Source organism: Gorilla gorilla, chromosome 18, assembly GCF_029281585.2.
Source record: "Gorilla gorilla gorilla isolate KB3781 chromosome 18, NHGRI_mGorGor1-v2.1_pri, whole genome shotgun sequence".
NCBI lineage: Eukaryota > Metazoa > Chordata > Mammalia > Primates > Hominidae > Gorilla > Gorilla gorilla.
This window is the reverse complement of record NC_073242.2, coordinates 19,070,683-19,089,910: the sequence shown is the minus strand read 5'-3', so window position 1 is coordinate 19,089,910 and position 19,228 is coordinate 19,070,683. Positions and strand designations below refer to the sequence as shown.

Genomic DNA, 19,228 nt, shown 5'->3' with positions numbered 1-19,228 from the left:
TAGAGGTTGCAGTGAGCCAAGGTCACTCCACTCCACTCCAGCCTGGGGGGCAGAGTGAAACTCTGCCTCAAAAACAACAACAAAAAAGATGCTGGTGTATCATTCATTCATTCTTGCCAACTGAGATGGTGGCTCACACCTGTATTCTCAGCTACTTGGGAGGCTGAGGCGGGAGGATTGCTTGAGCCCAGGAGTTTGAGAACAGTCGGAGCAATATAGTGAGATTCCATCTCAAAATATTCATTCATAAATGAATGAATATAAGCACGCACACTATGTGGCAGGCGCTTCCTAGGGACACAGCATAATTAATTCATCAAAGCTATGCTTTATCAGGCTATCTTTTGTTTTTCTTTCTTTCCTTTTTTAGGCTAGGTCTCACTCTGTCCCCTAGGCTGGAGTGCAGTAGGGTGATCTTGGCTCACTGCAGTGTCTGCCTCCTGGGCCCAAGGGATCTTCCCATCTCAGCCTCCAGAGTAGCTGGCACTGCAGGTGCACGCCACCAGGCCTGGCTAATTTTTCTTTTTTCTTTTCTTTTTTTTTTTTTTTTTGAGACAGAGTCTCATTCTGTTGCCCAGGCTGGAGTGCAGTGGCATGATCTCAGCTCACGGCAACCTCCGCCTCCCGGGTTCAAGTGATTCTCCAGCCTGAGCCTCCTGAGTAGCTGGGATTACAGGCATGTACCACCATGCCCAGCTAACTTTTGTATTTTTAGCAGAGACGGAGTTTCACCATGTTGGGCAGGCTGGTCTCAAACTCCTGACCTCAAGTGATCCACCCGCCTAGGCCTCCCAAAGTGCTGGGATTACAAGCATGAGCTACCATGCTTGGCCAAATTTTCTATTTTTCATAGAGATGGGGTTTCACTGTGTTGCTCAGGCTGTTCTTAAACCTCTGAACTCAAGTGATCTACCTGCCTCAGCCTCCAGAAGTCCTGGGATTACAGGTGTAAGCCAGTGCACCCAGCCTGGGCTATTATTTAATTGCATGTGGTTTGTGAATCAGATTCAACACAAAGCAAAATGATGAAGACAGCCAGGTTCATCTTTTGGTCCTCTATTTCTTTACTACTCTCTGCCTTTTGGGGACTCCTCTTCTACCAGGGTTCCTGTGATATATATATATAATATATATATATAATTTTTTCCCACCCGTGGTTCCTGGCTCATAACTACCATAGCCCTTGTTATAATGTTAGAATTTTAAGCCTCAGAAAACAGAATCTCTCTCTCTGATCTCCTGCCTCTTTTCATTTGCTCTATTTTCTCCCCAAGGCAGGATTCCAGTCTTTCCCCACCTTTCTGTCTTGGAGTTGGCCATAAAGAAATTCTCCCTCATTTCAGAAGGGGTCCTGCCCCAAACCCTGGAGGAAGGAATGCTGCACAGAAAGCCCAAGAAGGATCTGAACAGACACGGCTTTCTGGGTTTCCCCAACCTGTCTATTAGTATGAGATCATACACCCTTTGATCTCGGCTCACTGCATTCTCCGCCTCCTGAGTTCAAGTGATTCCCCTGCCTCAGCCTCCCAAGTAGCTGGGACTACAGGCACATGCCACCATGCCCGGCTAATTTTTGTATTTTTAGTAGAGACGGGGTTTCACCATGTTGGCCAGGCTGGTATCGAACTCCTGACCTTAGGTGATCCACCTGCCTCGGCCTCCCAAAGTGCTGGGATTGCAGGTGAGAGCCACCATGCCCGGCCATCCAGTCTCATTTCTACATGCTTGTCAATCATGTCTATGTAATGAAGCCTCCCAATAAAAGGCCCAAGAGGACTGGGTTCAGGGAGCTTTCTGATAGCTGAAGATGGGGAGATTCCTGGAGGGTGGCTCACCCAGGGAGGGCATGGAAGCTCTGTGTCCCTTCCCCTATACCTCACCCAATGCATCTCTTCATCTATGTCCCTTGTAATATTCTTTGTAATAAGCCAGTAAACATAAGTTTCCCAAAGTTCTGTGAGCTGCTCCAGCAAATTAACCAAACCAAAGGAGGAGGTCGTGGGAACCCCAACTTGAAGCTGGTTGGTCAGAAGTTCTGGGGCTGGGTGCGGTGGCTCATGCCTGTAATCCCCAGCACTTTGGGAAGCCAAGGTGGGCAGATCAGTTGAGGTCAGGAGTTTGAGACCAGCCTGGCCAAAATGCCGAAACCCCGTCTCTACTAAAAATACAAAAATGAGCTGGGCGTGGTGGCGCATGCCTGTAATGCCAGCTACTCAGGAGGCTGAGGCACAAGAATCGCTTGAACCTGGGAGGCGGATGTTGCAGTGAGCTGAGATGGTGCCACTGCACTCCAGCCTGAGTAACGGAGTGAGATTCTTAAAAATAATAATAATAATAATAAAAAGAAGAAAAAGTTCCGGCGGCCTGGACATGTGGCTGGGGTCTGAAGGAGGTATATAGTCTTGGGGACTGTGCCTTTGTCCTTTGGGATCTGACACTATCTCCAGGTAGATAGCGTCAGAATTGAATTGGAGGACACCCAGCGATGTCCGCTGTAAAACTGATCGCTTTCTTGGTGTGTGGGGAGAAACCCCCACCCATTTGTTCACAGAAGCCTTCTGTGTTGATGGTTGTTGAGTAAGAGAACAGAAAAAACACTCTGAGTGTGTTTTTTTCTATACAGTCTCCAAACCTCATGCTGGCAAGACAGAGCAGTCATGACATTTAAACATATTTATTCTCCCTGATGATTAAAGCCATTCTGTCCCCCAGTGGGGACCAAATAGACAGTGTGATCATTTATATCCCAACGGTTTTCCCTTCCAAGTAGCAATATCTAACCCTCCCTGAAAAGGCATACATCTCTTGAAGGATGAGGTTAACGGTTATCTTATAGGCGATGGGGCTGAAAGGTGAGAGTTCTAAGTGGCTTCTCTCCACATGCATCATTGTATAGAGGACCTCATTACTTTATTCCTTGTTGCTCACAGATTTGCCTTGTGGCTCCAGCATTCCCTAGTCTAGTCTCTCTCCTCTGTTGCTTCATTTTTTGTTTTTGTTTGTTTGATTTTGAGACAGGGTCTCACTCTGTCACCTAGGCTAGACTGCAATGGCGTGATCACAGCTCACTGCAGCCTCAACCTCCCAGGCTCAAGCAATCCTACCGCCTCGGTCTCCCAAAGTGTTGGGATTACAGGCATAACCCCCGTGCCTGGCTTGTTGCTTCCTTTTTATTTTTCAGTCTCTGCCTCTGATTCAACCTTCATCACCACACACAGTGATCCTTAGAGAGCTTCCTAACTGATTGCAGTGCCTTCTATCTTTCACCAGTCCGACTGCTTCCACACTCCATTATCATAATAATTATATGAATATTCACAAAAACTTTGATCAATGCATCTTGTCCCCACCAACACAGACATTAGCCACAGAATAGACAGGTGACCCAGTCTTGTCCCCTGTGGTAAAAATGATTGGCTCAAGTGTGGGCATGTGCTCCAGTTAGACTGGCCAGAGTCCTTCCCCCGCATTAGAGATGGACCCAGGGAGGAAGCAAGACTTCCTAATGTGGTGGCTAAGCAGAGGGCTCACGTGGGCCTGCTATTGGTCATGTTCTCTGGCCTGTGGACAAGTCCTGACTCTGATGGAGATGAATGAGGTCTAACTTAAAGAGGAGCTGAGGATCCAGGACATACCTATACATACAGAACTGAAAAGCAAGTTTTACAAAGATGAGAAATGGTGGGAAACCAGAGTCCAGGTGACATTGAGTTCCCTGATGTCAAACTGAGGTCCTGATTTCTGTACTCATTCAACAAATTAATCTAACAAATATCCCTAAAATACCTACTACGTGCCAGGCACTGTACTAGGTGCTGGAAGGTACTAATATTTCTACTTTCATTTCTTTAAGTTTCCCCCATACGCTTCTACCACATGAGCCAACGAATTCCCCCTGGGCTAATGCCTGTTTGAGTTGGGTTTCTGTCACTTGCAACCAGAAGATTCCTAATGAAGACACCCTGATCCCCAGAAGACAACAAACTATACATCTAAAAGAAAACTCCATTATGATATGTTAAGCAGGTTCTGCATTAGTAACCACACTGGAGGTCAAAGGAAATGGCAATGGGTGGATTGTCTTGGACATGTTCCTTCTCCAGGGTTGACTTTTTGGTCACTGTCCTTTAAGTCTTACTGTATTAGTCTGTTTTCACACTGCTATAAAAATACTGCCTGAGACTGCATAATTTATAGACAAAAGAGGTTTAATTGTCTTACACTTCCTCATGGCTGGGGGGCATTTCTCAGGAAACTTACAAACGTGGTGGAAGGCATAGGGGAAAGAAGGCACATCTTATATGGGGGCAGGAGAGAGAGCGGGTGCAGGGGAAGCTGTCACTTTTAAACCATCAGATTTCAAGGGAACTCCCTCACTATCATGAGAACAGCATGGGGGAAACCACGCCCATGATCCAATCACCTCCCACCAGGTCTCTCCCCCGACACATGGGGATTACAATTTGAAATGAGAGTTGGGTGGGGACATAGAGCCAAACCATATCACTTACCTTGGGGTGACTTGTGCCAATCACATTCAGACAATGGTGGGTTTCCATAAGCATGGACAGGACCACTTTCACCTACATAAGCAGGGTTCACTGGAGGGAAGAGGAAGGAGACATTGCCGATTAGTCTCACCACACTAGACATTCCTGGCATGCAATAGTTATGATGTGCTAATAGTGGTTCGTAACGGCTAATAAGACTGAGACCTGGTCTTTGAGGTTCTACCAGACTACTGATTAAGAACTTGGGTGGAAACTAGGACAAAAATACAAAAACAGTACTGTTAAATATAATCAGCCTGGATCAATGGTTTTTCATTTGACTAAGCCATAGTTAAAAATAATTGTTGGCAAGGTGAGGTAGCTCACGCCTGTAATCCCAGTGCTTTGGGAAGCCATGGTGGGAGGATTACTTGAGCCCAAAAGTTCAAGACCATCCTGGGCAACATAATGAGACCCTGTCTCTAAAAATATATGTATATGTGGCCGGGCGCGGTGGCTCACGCCTGTAATCCCAGCACTTTGGGAGGCCGAGACAGGTGGATCACGAGGTCAGGAGATCGAGACCATCCTGGCTAACCCCGTCCCTACTAAAAAAATACAAAAACATTAGCCGGGTGTAGTGGCGGGCACCTGTAGTCCCAGCTACTCGGGAGGCTGGGGCAGGAGAATGGCATGAACCCAGGAGGTGGAGCTTGCAGTGAGCCAAGATCACGCCACTGCACTCCAGCCTGGGCAACAGAGCGAGACTCTGACTCAAAAAAAAAAAAAGAAAAAAATACATATAAACTACATGATATAAAAATAAATATATATTTTATACTATATATTTTATATATTTTTTGTATTTCTAACATATTTATATATTTTTATATGTTACTTATAATCTATATTTTATATGTTATATAATATAAAATATAATATATTAAAATATAATATATATTATCTATAAATATATATTTTAATATAATATATAATATAAAAATTACATTAAATATATATATTAATATATATTTTAAGACAGGTTCTCACTCTGTCACCTAGGCTGGAGTGCAGTGGTGCGATTTCAGCTCACTGCAGCTTTGACCTCCCAGGCTCAAGCAATCCTTCCACCTCAGCCTCCTGAGTAGCTGGGACTACAAGCATGCACCACCATGCCTGGCTAATATTTTGTATTTTTTGTAGAGAGGGGGTTTCACCATGTTATCCAGGCTGGTCTCGAACTTCTGGGCGGCTCAAACAATCTGCCAGCCTTGGCCTCTCAAAGTGTTGGGATTACAGGCTTGAGTCATGGAGCCCAGTAAAAAAGTGTGTGTGTGTGTGTGTGTGTGTAAATAATGGTTGCACTGAGATCCAGGACACACCTATACATATAGAACTGAAAAACAAGTTCTACAAAATAATACTTTGTTTGACTATATAAACTGCACTCTAACATAGCCTTACTCTAGTCCACTCTTTTTTTTTTTTTTTTTTTTGAGACTTGCTCTGTCACACAGGCTGGAGTGCAGTGACACAATCTCGGCTCACTGCAACCTCTGCCTCCCGGGTTCAAGTGATTCTCCAGCCTCAGCCTCCCAAGTAGCTGGGAGAAATGGAGAAAATGGAGCACATTTTAATGGGGACAGTATGCAAAATTACATTGCAAGACCTTCTGGAGCTTCTTGCCTGGGAATCAACTCCCAGCCCTGTTACTTCCTAGTTGTGCGCCCCCTGGGTGTGTGTCTTAGCATCTCTGAGTTTCAATATCTTAGTCTCTAAAATAGGGATAACAGGCTAGGTGTGGTGGTGTATGTCTGTAATTTCGGCACTTTGGGAGGCCAAGGTGGGACAGTCGCTTGAGCACAGGAGTTTGAGACCAGCTTGGGCAACATGGCATAACCCTGTCTCTACAAAGAATAAAAAAATTGGCTGGGCATGGTGGTAGTGTGCCTGTAGTCCCAGCCACTCAGGAGGTAAAGGCTGCAGTGAGCTGAGATTGCACCACTGCACTCCAGCCTGCGCGAAAGAGTGGGCATTTTGTCTCAAAAATAAATAAATAAATAGGGATAATAATAGGACCTTCACATAGGATTGTTGGGGGAATTGAATCAGTGAACACGTGAAATGATTAAATAATCCTCGAACATATTAAACTCTAATATATATTAACTGTTATAGTAGATTAATTGTTATTCAGCAAATATTACACTTCCCCTACCTTGACTACCTCCATTGATATTGGGCTTAGTCGTGTGACTTGCTTTGAACAATGGAATATGGCAGAAGTGACAGTGTGCCAGTTCCAAGCCAAGGCTTTTAAAGATATCGTGTGTTTCTGCTTGCCATTTTGAGAACTTTCAGCTTACGGCATGGGAAGACATTGCCCTAGGTCGCTCAGTGGTCCAAGAAGAGGGACACTAGAACTAAATAGAACCCATGACGTAGAGCCAAGCACAACAAACTCAGCGTAGTTCAGCCAAATGCCAACCAACCTTGCAGACCCGTAAGAAATAAATGCTTGTTTATTGTATGACTCTGGATTTTTGGAGTTGTTTGTTACGCAGCATTCCTGTGGCAATACTAGCTGATACAACTCTTATAGTTGTTGTTGTTGTTATTAACTCAGTTAATATTTTTCAAGCACCTACTGTGGGCCAGGCACTGTGACACTAGGAAGAGCACCTAGAGCCTTGGAGGGTACATAGATGAATACAGGTTCTCCTTAAGGAATGAACACTTTATCAGCATGGGGTGACACTGGACAAGTGATTGCCAAGGGCTGCAAACTTTGCCCTATAAAAGATCCCAGAGAAGTGAGCTATACTGACCTGCTTTTTTTGTTTTTTAAGTATTTTATCTTCCAATGTTCTATAGAGCTTTGTGGTCGGGAATCTGTTTGTGTTTGCCCTGATTCAACCTAGCAGTAATGCAGGGTAAATAAGAGGTCAGGTTTTGGGTAGAGAGATGGGATTCAATCCTGGCTCTGTCAATTTAGTGAGTGAGTGACCTTGTGCATGTTTCTTTCTAAGTCTTAGTTTTCCCATCTGTTAAAACAGGGAGAGTGGCAGTGCCTGCCTGAAAGGCAGTTGTACAGATTAAATGAGATAATAAAAGTCAAGTGCGGGACAGAGACTCCAGGGCATAGGAAACACTCAAGATTTGCTTGCAGTTATAAGTTCCACTTGCACTGGAGTAGCTCAGTATGTCTCAATCTTGTTTCATTATCAGCCCCTTAAGCAGGGGAGACATTTTTTCCTCATTGCCGTCCTCTAAGAAGTTTTAATACCAAAGATATACTGTATCCGTTTGTGTACTACATGTGTATCCCTGCTTTATACATCAAAAGAGTGAGATTTTTTTCTGGCCTTTCAAGAGCAGATATTCCCCCCTTGGGATTTCTATTGTCCCTGTGGAGGAATGCATGGAATAAAGGTTTGGAATAGCCCTGGGCTATCTGATGTCTGTGCTCCCAAAGGAATATTCTCTTTTCTTTTTCCTTCCTTCCTCCCTTCCTTCCTTCCTTCCTTCCCTCTCTCCCCCTCCACCTCCCCCCAACTCTTCCCCTCCCCTCCCCTCCACTCCCTTCCTTTCCTGTCCTGTCCTGTTTGGTCCTTTCTTTTTTTGCGACAGGGTCTCGCTTTGTCACTCAGGCCAGAGTGCAGTGGTACAATCATGGCTCACGGCAGCCTCAACCTCCCAGGCTCAAGTGATCCTCCTGTGTCAATCTCCCAAGTAGCTGGGACCCCAGGTGTGTGCCACCACGCCCAGCTAATTTTTAAAATTAGGCCCGGAATGAAAATTTTCTATGTGTTAACAGTCAGTGTTTTCATTAGTACACGGCTACGCATCCTGTCCCCTCCTCTCTGCCTTCTTCCAGACCTGCCCCATCTACTCCTCAAGGCTCATCAGTCCTCCATCTGCACCTCCCAGCACTTGGATCTCTTGTTCTCTTCTTATTGGCTGAACACTTTCTCCCTTTTCTGACTTCCACAGGCTCCAGATTCCTTTAACATGGCCTGGATTTTTTTTTTTTTTCTCTTGTGCCATCCAACGGCTTCCTGGAACACGTCTCTTTTTCCTCCTAGAAAGTAAGAACTGTTCAGAATTGGCCCAGGCTCAAGCCTGTAATCCCAGCACTTTGGGAGGCCGAGACTGGAGGATTGCTTGAAGCCAGGAGTTCAAGGCCAGCCCAGGCAACATAGCAAGACCCCATCTTTCTCAAGCATAAAAAAAGTGCCAGGCATGGTGGCATGCAACTGTAGTCCCTGCTACTGTAGTCCCAGTTAGCATGGTGGCATGCTAACTGTAGTGGGTAGGCTGAGGTGGGAGGATTGCTTGAGCCTAGGAGTTTGAGGCTGCAGTGAGCTATGATCAGCCTGGGTGACAGAGCAGGACACTGCCTTAAAAAAAAAAAAACTGTTTAGAATTTCCTTTGCCTCCTGGAGCTAAGCATCTTACCTATACACACAACAAATTATGAGGACAACATGATTTTTCAAATTTTAATAGTTTGCTTGCTAACTTTCTTTAGTCTTTTTTTTGTTTGTTTGTTTTTAACAGAGTCTTGCTCTAGTGCCCAGGCTGGAGTACAGTGGTGCGATCTTGGCTCACTGCAACCTCCGCCTCCTGGGTTCAAGTGATTCTTCTGCCTTAGCCTCCCGAGTATGGCATTACAGGTGCCCTCCACTGTGCCTGGCTAATTTTTGTATTTTTAGTAGAGACAGGGTTTCACCATGTTGGCCAGGCTGGTCTCGAACTCCTGACCTCAGGTGATCTGCCCGCCTCAGCCTCCCAAGTGCTGGGATTACAGGTGTGAGCCACCACACCCAGCCTTTTCTTTAGTCTTGATGTGGCACTTTTGTTGACCTATTTAGGCTTTAAATAACATGAGGGCAGAGCTACCTCTTAACTCCCTTTTCCCCCAGTAGGTTCTGAACACATACGTGCTGACTGCCTGAATGCCTTTAGGATATGCTAAACTACAGGTGGCCACTGGCAGCTAACAAAAAATGTGGTTTTGTTTGCCCAGCTCACTGTTTTTACTTTTAAAAATTATTTTGGAACAGATCAACATCAGGTTTCACATAAAACCCCAAATAGATGGCTTCTGAAAAATATGACGATCTTGCCACATTGAGCCCACATTGCCACATAACCACCATGGACTGAGCTTCACCAACTCTGGTAGGAACAGAGTGCACAGGTCCCCATTTTCCACAACTCTTACCTGGCATTTTTTTTATAACTGATGACGATTAACTTGGCTTCTCTAAACACTGAATTCTCAACTTTTGTATGTTAAAAAAAAGGGTCTCTGAGATTGGAAGGATACACCAATTCTCCTATTGCCAAGTCTCCTTAATGATTGTACCCCTAAATCCAGTGATTTTAGTTTTTTCCCAGGATATGATCCTGGCTTAACAAATGCTTACCATAGCCACTTCCAGGAGCACCTGGCAGAGAGTGGCCATATGAGTTTGCCATCTCCATGGATGCCATTTCAATGCCTTCAGGGTAATCTTCATTCTCTCCCCAAAGGTTGCCCAAGGGGCCATCACTCCTGTGACGAAATGAGGGCTGGATTGAAGATGTTCTGCTGAGCACCCTAAAATCCAAAATGATGGATCACTATCCAACCAAGAGTATAGTAAGGATTGTCATCCATCCATCCATCCATTCAATCATATATTCATCCATTTATTTATCCATCCATCTGTTTATCCATCCATACATTCATCCATCCATCTATCCATCCATGTATCCATCCATTCAATCATGTATTTATCCATCCATTTATCCATCCATCCATCCATTCATCCATCCATTGATTCATCTGTTTATCCATCCATCCATGTACCCATCCATTCATTCATGTATTCATCCATCCATTTATCCATCCATCCATTTACCATCCATCCATCCAACCATACATACATTCACCCATCCATCTATCCATCCATGTATTCATCTATCCATCCATGTATCCATCCATTCATTAATGTATTCATCCATCCTTCCATTCCATTCCATTCCACAAATGCAGACTAAATGCCAACCCTGAGTTAGGCATGGGCTAGAAGGTGAGAATACAAAGAGGAAAACATGGGGTATCTGCCCTCAAGAAGCTCACAGTACAAGTTGGTACAGCTTCTTAGACACAGCTATGAGCAATTATACTACAAGTAGAAACTGGTGAGTATCTGAAGACAGGCCCAAGGAGTTCGGAGGAAAGAGAATTCTTGCTGAGAGTTTTGGGAGAAATCTGCATGGAAAAGATACATCTGAGCAGGGATTGAGAAGACACATTCATACGTAAAGAGAGGGCATTCCAAGGATGAAGAACAGCATAAAAAAAGGTGTGAGGCCAGAAAGTGCTGAATATATAAAGGAAATGCTATGAAAATCAACTGATGAGTAATGATTCTCAATTTACTACATACACCACTTCCCAAGCCTTGTCCTGGAGAATTGAATCAAAAGTTCTGAAGGTTTGGCTGAGGCATCTGTATTATTTTTAAAGTTCCCCAGATAACTGGGTAATGCTAAGGATCAGCCAAAGTCAAGAACCACTGACCTAGAGTATAAGGTCAAGGCAGGGGGCAGACAGGAGACTTAAGAGGAGATCAGTCAGGCTGGTCTTTGGCTGGCATCTTACATTAACACGACGTATCCTTATTCATAAACATTCTATAAGTGAAGTTGGGTGGCCTTTCTCCAAAGGTTATGGGGACCCATGGAAGATGAAAAGCAAAGGAGTGATAGGATCAAAGGTGGGCTTTGGAATGATGAATCAGGCAGTGGGTGATAAGACCAAGGAGGACATTTTCACCTGGTCCTCTTAACCCTACTATTTGGGTTCTAAAGACATCAGGACTGCTGCAGGCCCAAGTCCTATATCCTTGTTCCTAGAGATAAATACAAGCCACCAGTTTTTTATCAAATTCATAAATATTACTAGTAGAAACAGTAAATGCAACATCAAACTCATATTGGTTACAACTTCACATGACAAACATTGTTACTGATTAAACCACAAACTGACTTTAAAAAATCACATCTTAGACTGGGCACAGTGGCTTATGCCTGTAATCCCAGCATTTTGAGAGGCCGAGGCAAGCAGATCATTTGAGGTCAGTAGCTCAAGACCAGCCTGGCCAACATGGTGAAACCCTGTCTCTACTAAAAATACAAAAACTAGCTGGGCATGGTGGTGTGTGCCTGTAATCCCAGCTACTTGGGAGGCTGAGGCAGGAGAATCACTTGAGCCTGAGAGATGCAGGTTGCAGTGAGCCAAAACTGAGCCACTGCACTCCAACCTGGATGACAGAGTGAGACGCTGTCTCAAAAAAAAAAAAAAAAAAAAATTACATTTTGTTGGCAACATGAACATGAAAAAACTTAACCCAGGAAAAATTAGATTTGGTAGAACTAAGTAACCCAGACTAATGCTGTCGGTGTCCAGAACTGCATTTGGTAAAATTTGTCAAGGAACAAAAATTGACAGAAGATCAAAATCTTTTAGACAAAATTTAGATCTACAGAATCTAAACCTGGAAAAACTGGACTTACTACTTAAAAATGGCCTTAGGCCAGGTGCAGTGGCTCACGCCTGTAATCCCAGCACTCTGGGAGGCTGAGGCAGGTGGATCACCTGAAATTGGGAGTTTGAGACCAGCCTGACCAACATGGAGAAACCCCGTCTCTACTAAAGATACAAAATTAGCCGGGTGTGGTGGCGCATGCCTGTAATCCCAGCTACTCAGGAGACTGAGGTAGGAGAATCGCTTGAACCCGGGAGGCAGCGGCTTTGGTGAGCTGTGATCATGCCATTGCACTCCAGCCTGGGCAACAAGAGTGAAACTCCATCTCAAAAAATGAATGAATGAATAAATAAATAAGTAAAAAACAACAACAACAAAAAAACGGCCTTAAAGGAATACTGAAAATGGTGAAAACTATAATTGATAAAATTAGATTAAAATAGTGCAGATAATCAGTGAATCAAATCTGCAGTAAAGTTTTGGTGAAAAGTCATCAATTCTGATAATCTCAGTAAAACAGAAATAAAAGTGTAAAAATCAGAAGTGGTGCAAACATGGCCGGGCATGGTGGCTCATGCCTATAATCCCAGCAGCTGGGAGCCTTCTTCAAGACTAGCCTGGGCAACATGGCAAAACACCATCTCTATAAAAAAATAAAAAATTAGCCGGGCATAATAGGTGCACACCTGTAGTCCCAGCTACTTGGGAGGCTGGGGTGGGCGGATCAATTGAGCCCAGAAGGTTGAGGCTGTGGTGAGCTATGATTGTGCCACTGCACTCCAACCTGGGTGACATAGCAAGACCCTGTCTCAAGAAAAATAAAAAAAATAAGAAAAAAAAAATGACCAAAAAAACAAAGAAGTGGTGCAAACATCTCATATAAAAAACTAATTGACTTCACGGAGTTAGATCTCCAAAAGATTTTCTGGATAACAATTCATTACTGTTGATGTAATTTTGATTAAAGTGTTTGGATTTATGAGTGTCAAGCCTTAACCTTGTTGGCTATGTAGCAGGGTCAAAACAGTATGGATCTAGATGTCTTACAGGGATTGAATTAGCAAGAGGTGGGATAATGGGAAGGTGATCCAAGGAAGAGATGGTGAAAGATTAAGTTCAAGTAAGGGCTTGAAGCCTCAAACTGAGAGTCCATGGCCCAGGTAAGGTCTACAGATAGGTATGCGCATTTCACCACAACTTCAGGTCATGGAAACCATCATATATATCCCTAATCTAAACCACGCCAACCAAATTCCATTGACTTAATGATTCAGCACTCAGCATCCACTCCCAATGAAGGGATATATATCTGAACTTACCCCCTGGTCATCTTTGGGGTCTCAGAAAAGCCATAATCATGACCATTCTCAGCATCTGAATAATCAGGTTCTCTCCAAGTGCTTGGCAAGTTCTGATTGTCCTCAGCACCGGGATAGTCTGGATCCCCAAAAAAGGGTGGAGAGTTAGGTTGAATGTCAGCGCCTGGATAATCAGGCTTTCCCAGAGAGTCTGCATATGGATTGATTCTAAAACTTGTATGTTCTAGATTCTTTCTGGATCCTGGATGGTTCAAATTGGCTCTGGGTCCAGGATGATCAGAGTTGCTCTGAGCTCCAGGGTAGTCCGGTTCTAAGGAGCCAAAATGATCTGGATGTGTTCTGGAGCCTGCATAGTTTCCACTGCTGCTGAAGCCTGCAAAATCAGGATTTCGTTGAGATCCAGGGTAGTCTGGTTGTCTGGATGATGCTCGGTGGTAGGGATGACTCTGAAATTCACTATAATCTGGCTCTGGTAGAGAGGTAGGATGGTCTGGGCTTGTTCTAGAGGCTGCAGAGTATGCATTGCTTCTGGTGCCAGAATAGTCTGGATTACTCAGAGATCTAGGATAATTTGGTTCTGCCAGAGACCCAGGATAGTCTGGACGTGTTCTGGAGGCTACAGAGTATGGATTGCTCCTGGTGCCGGGGTAGTCTGGATTGTTCAGAGGACCTGGAACATCTGGATAACTCTGAGTTTTCAGATACCCCTGCGTACGGTTCTGAGACCCTGAATAGTCAGGGTAATCTGGGTCTTCCTCAGACCCGTTATTCCTGTAGTAGGCAGACATGTTGGTATGGACTCTTCACCCTGGAGTGGTAAACTGTCCCAGCATTTGCAATTACTCAGGGATCTTTTTTCTTTTTCACCTGAAAAACAAGAAGAAAAGAAAAAGTCAGATTTTTTTCCCTTTCTTCCCTGCAGAGATTGCTGGTTATCTTCCAGTATCTGTTCTCCTTTCATTCGTAGTCAGGTACACAACTGCCTAGAATAAAGACTATGTTTCTAGATTCTCTTGCACCAAGGTATGAACATGAGGATGGTCAATGGGATGAGAGCAGCAGTGATACCAGTGATACACACAACTTCCCAGCTGTGCTGTTAGAGGAAAGAGGTTATTTCTCCCTTTCTCCATCTTGCTTCCTCTGGGCCGGAATGCGGAAATGACGGTGCACCATCTTGGGTCATGCACACAAAGCCAAGACCTGCATTTGGAATAAATGCACAACAGAAGAAAGGATGCTGGGTTGCTGGTGACTTCACAGAGCACAGCCATTGTATCAGCTAAGACTATTATGTGAGAGAGAAATAAAATTATCTTGTTTAAACCACTGTTTTTGTGGTCTTTAACACATGCAACTAAGCTTACATCTTGAACAACATATTCCCTTGGTTATGGGGGAGGGGACCAGTGAACCAAAGGATTGAAAGAAACCAGGACTTTTTGTGCTTTTTGATTACACTTGAGGTTCTAGGGTTCAAAGCATAAATTAATATAAGTGCATAAAAGAAGAACGGTTAATGGAAACTAGAGGACTAGGGTAAGTAGACAATTGCTATGACCCCTTCCAGTTTGAAAATAAGATTTTATGAGCTCCATAAGCTCTGATCCACAGACCACAGCATACTTTTGTCAAATTTAGCCCAAAGCTACCTCCTAACATATTTTAAGTTTGGCCTAAAGATTTCTCTGTACATAATGAACTGTGACCTAACTAGAGGTGTCAACAGACTATAACCTACTCTTGTACCAATCACTGAATTTTGGCCAATCACAGGCAACGAATTGTTCAAACTGTGTTCAAATAAGGCAAATGCTGAGCTGTAACCAATCCATTGTTCCTGAACCTCACTTCCATTTTTTCTATGTCATCTTCCTTTTCTTGTCCATAAATCTTTGACCCAGCATGTGGCAGCACCTAAGTCCCTCAGAACCTATTCTGGCTGGGGAGGCTGTCCCATTAGCAAATCATCCTTTGTTTGATTAAACTCTGTTACCTCTAGTTTGTCTAAAGTTTTTCTTTTAACACTTTGAAATAAGAGGTGATGCAGTTTTAATTTTCTTTTCCTTTTGTTTTTCTTTTTTTGAGATGGAGTCTCACTCTGTAGCCTAAGCTGGAGTGCAGTGGTGCAATCTCAGCCCACTGCAACCTCCGCCTCCTAGGTTCAAGCAATTCTCCTGCCTCAGCCTCCTGAGTAGCTGGGATTACAGGCGTGCACCATCATGTCCAGCTAATTTTTGTATTTTTAGTAGAGACAGGGTTTCACTATGTTGGCCAGGCTGGTCTCAAACTCCTGACCTCAGGTGATCCACCCATCTCGGCCTCCCAAAATGCTTGGATTATAGGCATGAGTCACCATGCTTGGTTGAGTTTCTTTCTTTCTTTCTGTCTGTCTTTCTTTCTTTCTCTTTCTTTTTCTTTTCTTTCTTTCTTCTTTTTTTTATTTTGACAGGGTCTCACTCTGTCACCCAGGCTGTATTACAATGGTACAATCATAGCTCACTGCAGCCTCGATCTCTTGGGACTCAAGCGACCCTCCCATCTCAGCCTCCTGAGTAGCTAGGACCACAAGCATGCATCACTATGCCCAGCTAATTTTTTCATTTTCTGTAGAGATGGGGTCTCCCTATGTTGTTGCCCAGGCTGATCTTGAACTCCTGAGCTCAAGTGATCCTCCTGCCTCAGCCTCCCAAAGTGCTGGGATTACAGGCGTAAGCCACTGCACCTGGCCTCCAGTTTTCATTTCTAAGTGTGCTGGATATCTGTTGTTTTTACTTGCCTACTCTCCCTCGCTCTTGGTCCAGGTGATTCAGGAAGGGCTGACTGCACTCCTAACCGGCTGGTCAGGATGGTCACATGACTCAGGTGTCCACCATCCCCCTGGCCACAGAGTTTGGCTCAAGAATGGGCATGCAAACCCAGTCAGTCCTCCAGGACCAGGACAAGTCTTACTGGGAAAGAGGTGCTCTTATTTCACTGGGGTGGCTAAGGGGATAGAATATATACATAAGCCTGGAGCTTCCGATGTCATGTCAGAGGGAATAGAGAAAAAGAGTAATTAGTAGGGCAGAAAATTTAAAGAAAGAATCAATAGGATTTGTTGGCTGATCCAATAGGGAAAGGGCGAGAAGGAAAATAAAAGACAAGCATATCTCTACAGTTTCAAGCCAGCATGATGAGATGAACGGCAATATTTTTGAAATAAGGAAGTAGAACATTTTTAAAGCTCAGCCAACTTTTACAAGTTTATCTCTATGTAAATGACAAGGGTTAGATTTGAGTGATCAGAGCTATGATAATATTAACTTTCTGCCAACACCTACAGTCTCAGAATGTCCGTGTGCCAACCCACATCCAAATTTCTCAGCATAGTTGACATCTGTGTTTCATTATTGTGTCCCTGCACGGCATTCATTTCTCGCTTTTGTGGTTAACACTTTTCCCTGGGTAACACCTCTCCCACGCAGTCAGTCCCTGTGGGCCAGGTGTGGAATATGACCCATCAGAATTATTTTCTTCCTGGAGACGGTGATTCTGTCAGAGCATACAACCCAGTTAAAGCCAGTGAGATTCAATTCTGGGAGTTTTATCAGAACTGTAGGGAAGAGAGAAGCTCTGTCTTCTGCCGGCCTTGGAGCTAGGAAATTTTACTTTATTTTATTTTTTGAGACAGGGTCTCACTCTGCCATCCAGGCTAGAGTGCAGTGGCATGATCACAGCTCGATGCAACCTCGACCTCCCAAGCGTAGGTGAGCCTCCTCCCTCAGCCTTCTGAGTAGCTGGGACTACAGGTGTGCACCACTATGCCTGGTTAATTTTTGTATTTTTATAGAGACACGATTTCTCTATGCTTCCCAGGCTGGTTTCAAACTCCTGGGCTCAAGCGATCTGATCTCGGCCTCCCAAAGTGCTAGGATTACAGGTGTTAGCCACTGCAACCGGCCAGAGTTAGGAAATTTTAAACCTGAAGCTGCCAGTGGTCACCAGTAGAGAAGGGCCTAAGAGTGATGCCAACAGGGAGGAGAACAGAACCAAGAGATAAACAGAAAGAGGAGCCAGATGTTGATGACATTGTCAGATGCTGATGACATCATTTAAACACCTGAATCCAGCCAAACCTGAAGGCAGCTGGATACTTGAGTCATTACATTCTCTTTTTGACTAAAATTGGTTTGAGTTGGGTGTCTGTCATTTGCAAATGAAAAAAAAGAATTCTGACAAATATGCCAGTTTTGCAAATAAGAACACCTATATAAATTGTAGTGCTAAGAAGACTAAATGCTGTGCTTTATTGCAAATTACTTTTCCTAACAAGAAAAATTATCCGATTTGTTTACTTTTATTCTAAGACTAGAAAGTTACATTTATGCTCCAGAAACTTCCATAGCCTAACAAAGCCCAAAGCTATTACATCTAACCAGCTAAACGATGCCTAGTGTATTCAAGAAATTGAAAACAGATACAGCTGTATTGGCCTAAAATAAATGAGTATTTCTACCAAAAGATAAGAAACATGTTCACAGAAACTGTTTTTCTTTTTCTTTTTTCTTTCTTTCTTTTTTTTTTTTTTCTTTTTGAGACGAAGTTTTGCTCTTTCACCCAGGCTGGAGTTAAGTGACGCCATCTTGGCTCACTGCAACTTCCGCGCCCTCATCCCCGGGTTCAAGCAATTCTTTGCCTCAGCCTCCCGAGTAGCTGGGATTACAGGTGCCCGCCACCATGCCCTGCTAATTTTTGCATTTTTAGTAGAGATGGGGTTTCCTCATGTTGGCCAGCCTGGTCTCGAACTCCTGACCTCAGGTGAAACACCTACCTCGGCCTCCCAAAGTGCTAGGATTACAGACGTGAGCCACCGTGCCTGGCCAGAAACTATTTTTCATAAGAGCCAAAAGTTGAAAACAACCTGAATGTCATTCAACAGTGGAATAAGTAAATGAATTATGGCATATTCATCCCATGAAATACTACAGAGAGGCAACAAAGACTGAACTGCTGCTGCATGCAGCGTCATGGATGAATGTCACAGATGCAAGGATGAGGAAAAAGAGTTGGACACAACAGAGTTCATACTGCATAATGTTTTTACAAAGTTCAAAAGCAGGCAAAGTAATACATGGTGACAGAAGTCAAAATAGTGGCTACCTTGAGGAAGGAAAGAGGTGAGTGATGACCAGGAATTGCATGAGGGAATCTCTGGGTTGCTGGCTGATGATCTTGAGTGGTGGTTAAAGGGAGGCATATATGTATGTGTGTGTGTAAAAATCCATCAGGTTGCACATTTAAGAGTTGTGCACATCTCTGTAAATACATACTCCTAAATTTTTTTTTTTTTTTGAGACAGTGTCTCACTCTGCCCCCAGGCTGGAGTCCAGTGGCATGATCTTGGCTCACTGCAACCTCTGCCTCCCGGGTTCACGCCATTCTTCTGCCTCAGCCTCCCCAGTAGCTGGGACTACAGGTGCCCGCCACCATGTCCGGCTAATTTTTTTTTTTTTTTTTGTATTTTTAGTAGAGACAGGGTTTCACCGTGTTAGCCAGGATGGTCTCAATCTCCTGACCTCATGATCCACCCGCCCTGGCCTCCCGAAGTGCTGGGATTACAGGTGTGAGCCACCGCGCCTGGCCTATACTCCTAAATTTTAAAAAGAAAATGAGAAATCAGAAGCTGTAACATAAAACCTTCTGATTCTCCCAGGAGCCATTATACCAGTCGAAAAAAGCGGTAGGGTTTTGGCTCACAAATATTTCCGATTTTCTTATACATAAATCAAAGAAAATTGGAACCAATGAAACAAAACCTACGTGAAGACAGGTCTTCTAGGTGAATATACGTTACCTGAATGGAATCATCTGTCTATGTGATGCTATGAAATGAAAG

General features: G+C 44.0%; 1 protein-coding gene across 2 annotated transcripts in view; it reads right to left on the bottom strand.

The window, feature by feature from the left end:
* The window catches only part of TMC5 (transmembrane channel like 5), an 89,289-nt gene that overhangs the window by 45,719 nt on the left and 24,342 nt on the right, over positions 1–19,228 (bottom strand). For both annotated transcript variants that reach the window (XM_055365366.2, XM_031003064.3), the window contains exons 3-5: positions 13,351–14,217; positions 9,923–10,095; positions 4,512–4,601 (exon numbers count right to left, since the gene is read on the bottom strand). In XM_055365366.2, coding sequence (XP_055221341.1) covers positions 4,512–4,601; positions 9,923–10,095; positions 13,351–14,138 — 1,051 coding nt within the window. In that variant the 5' untranslated portion in view covers positions 14,139–14,217. The remainder of the gene's footprint in view (positions 1–4,511; positions 4,602–9,922; positions 10,096–13,350; positions 14,218–19,228) is intronic.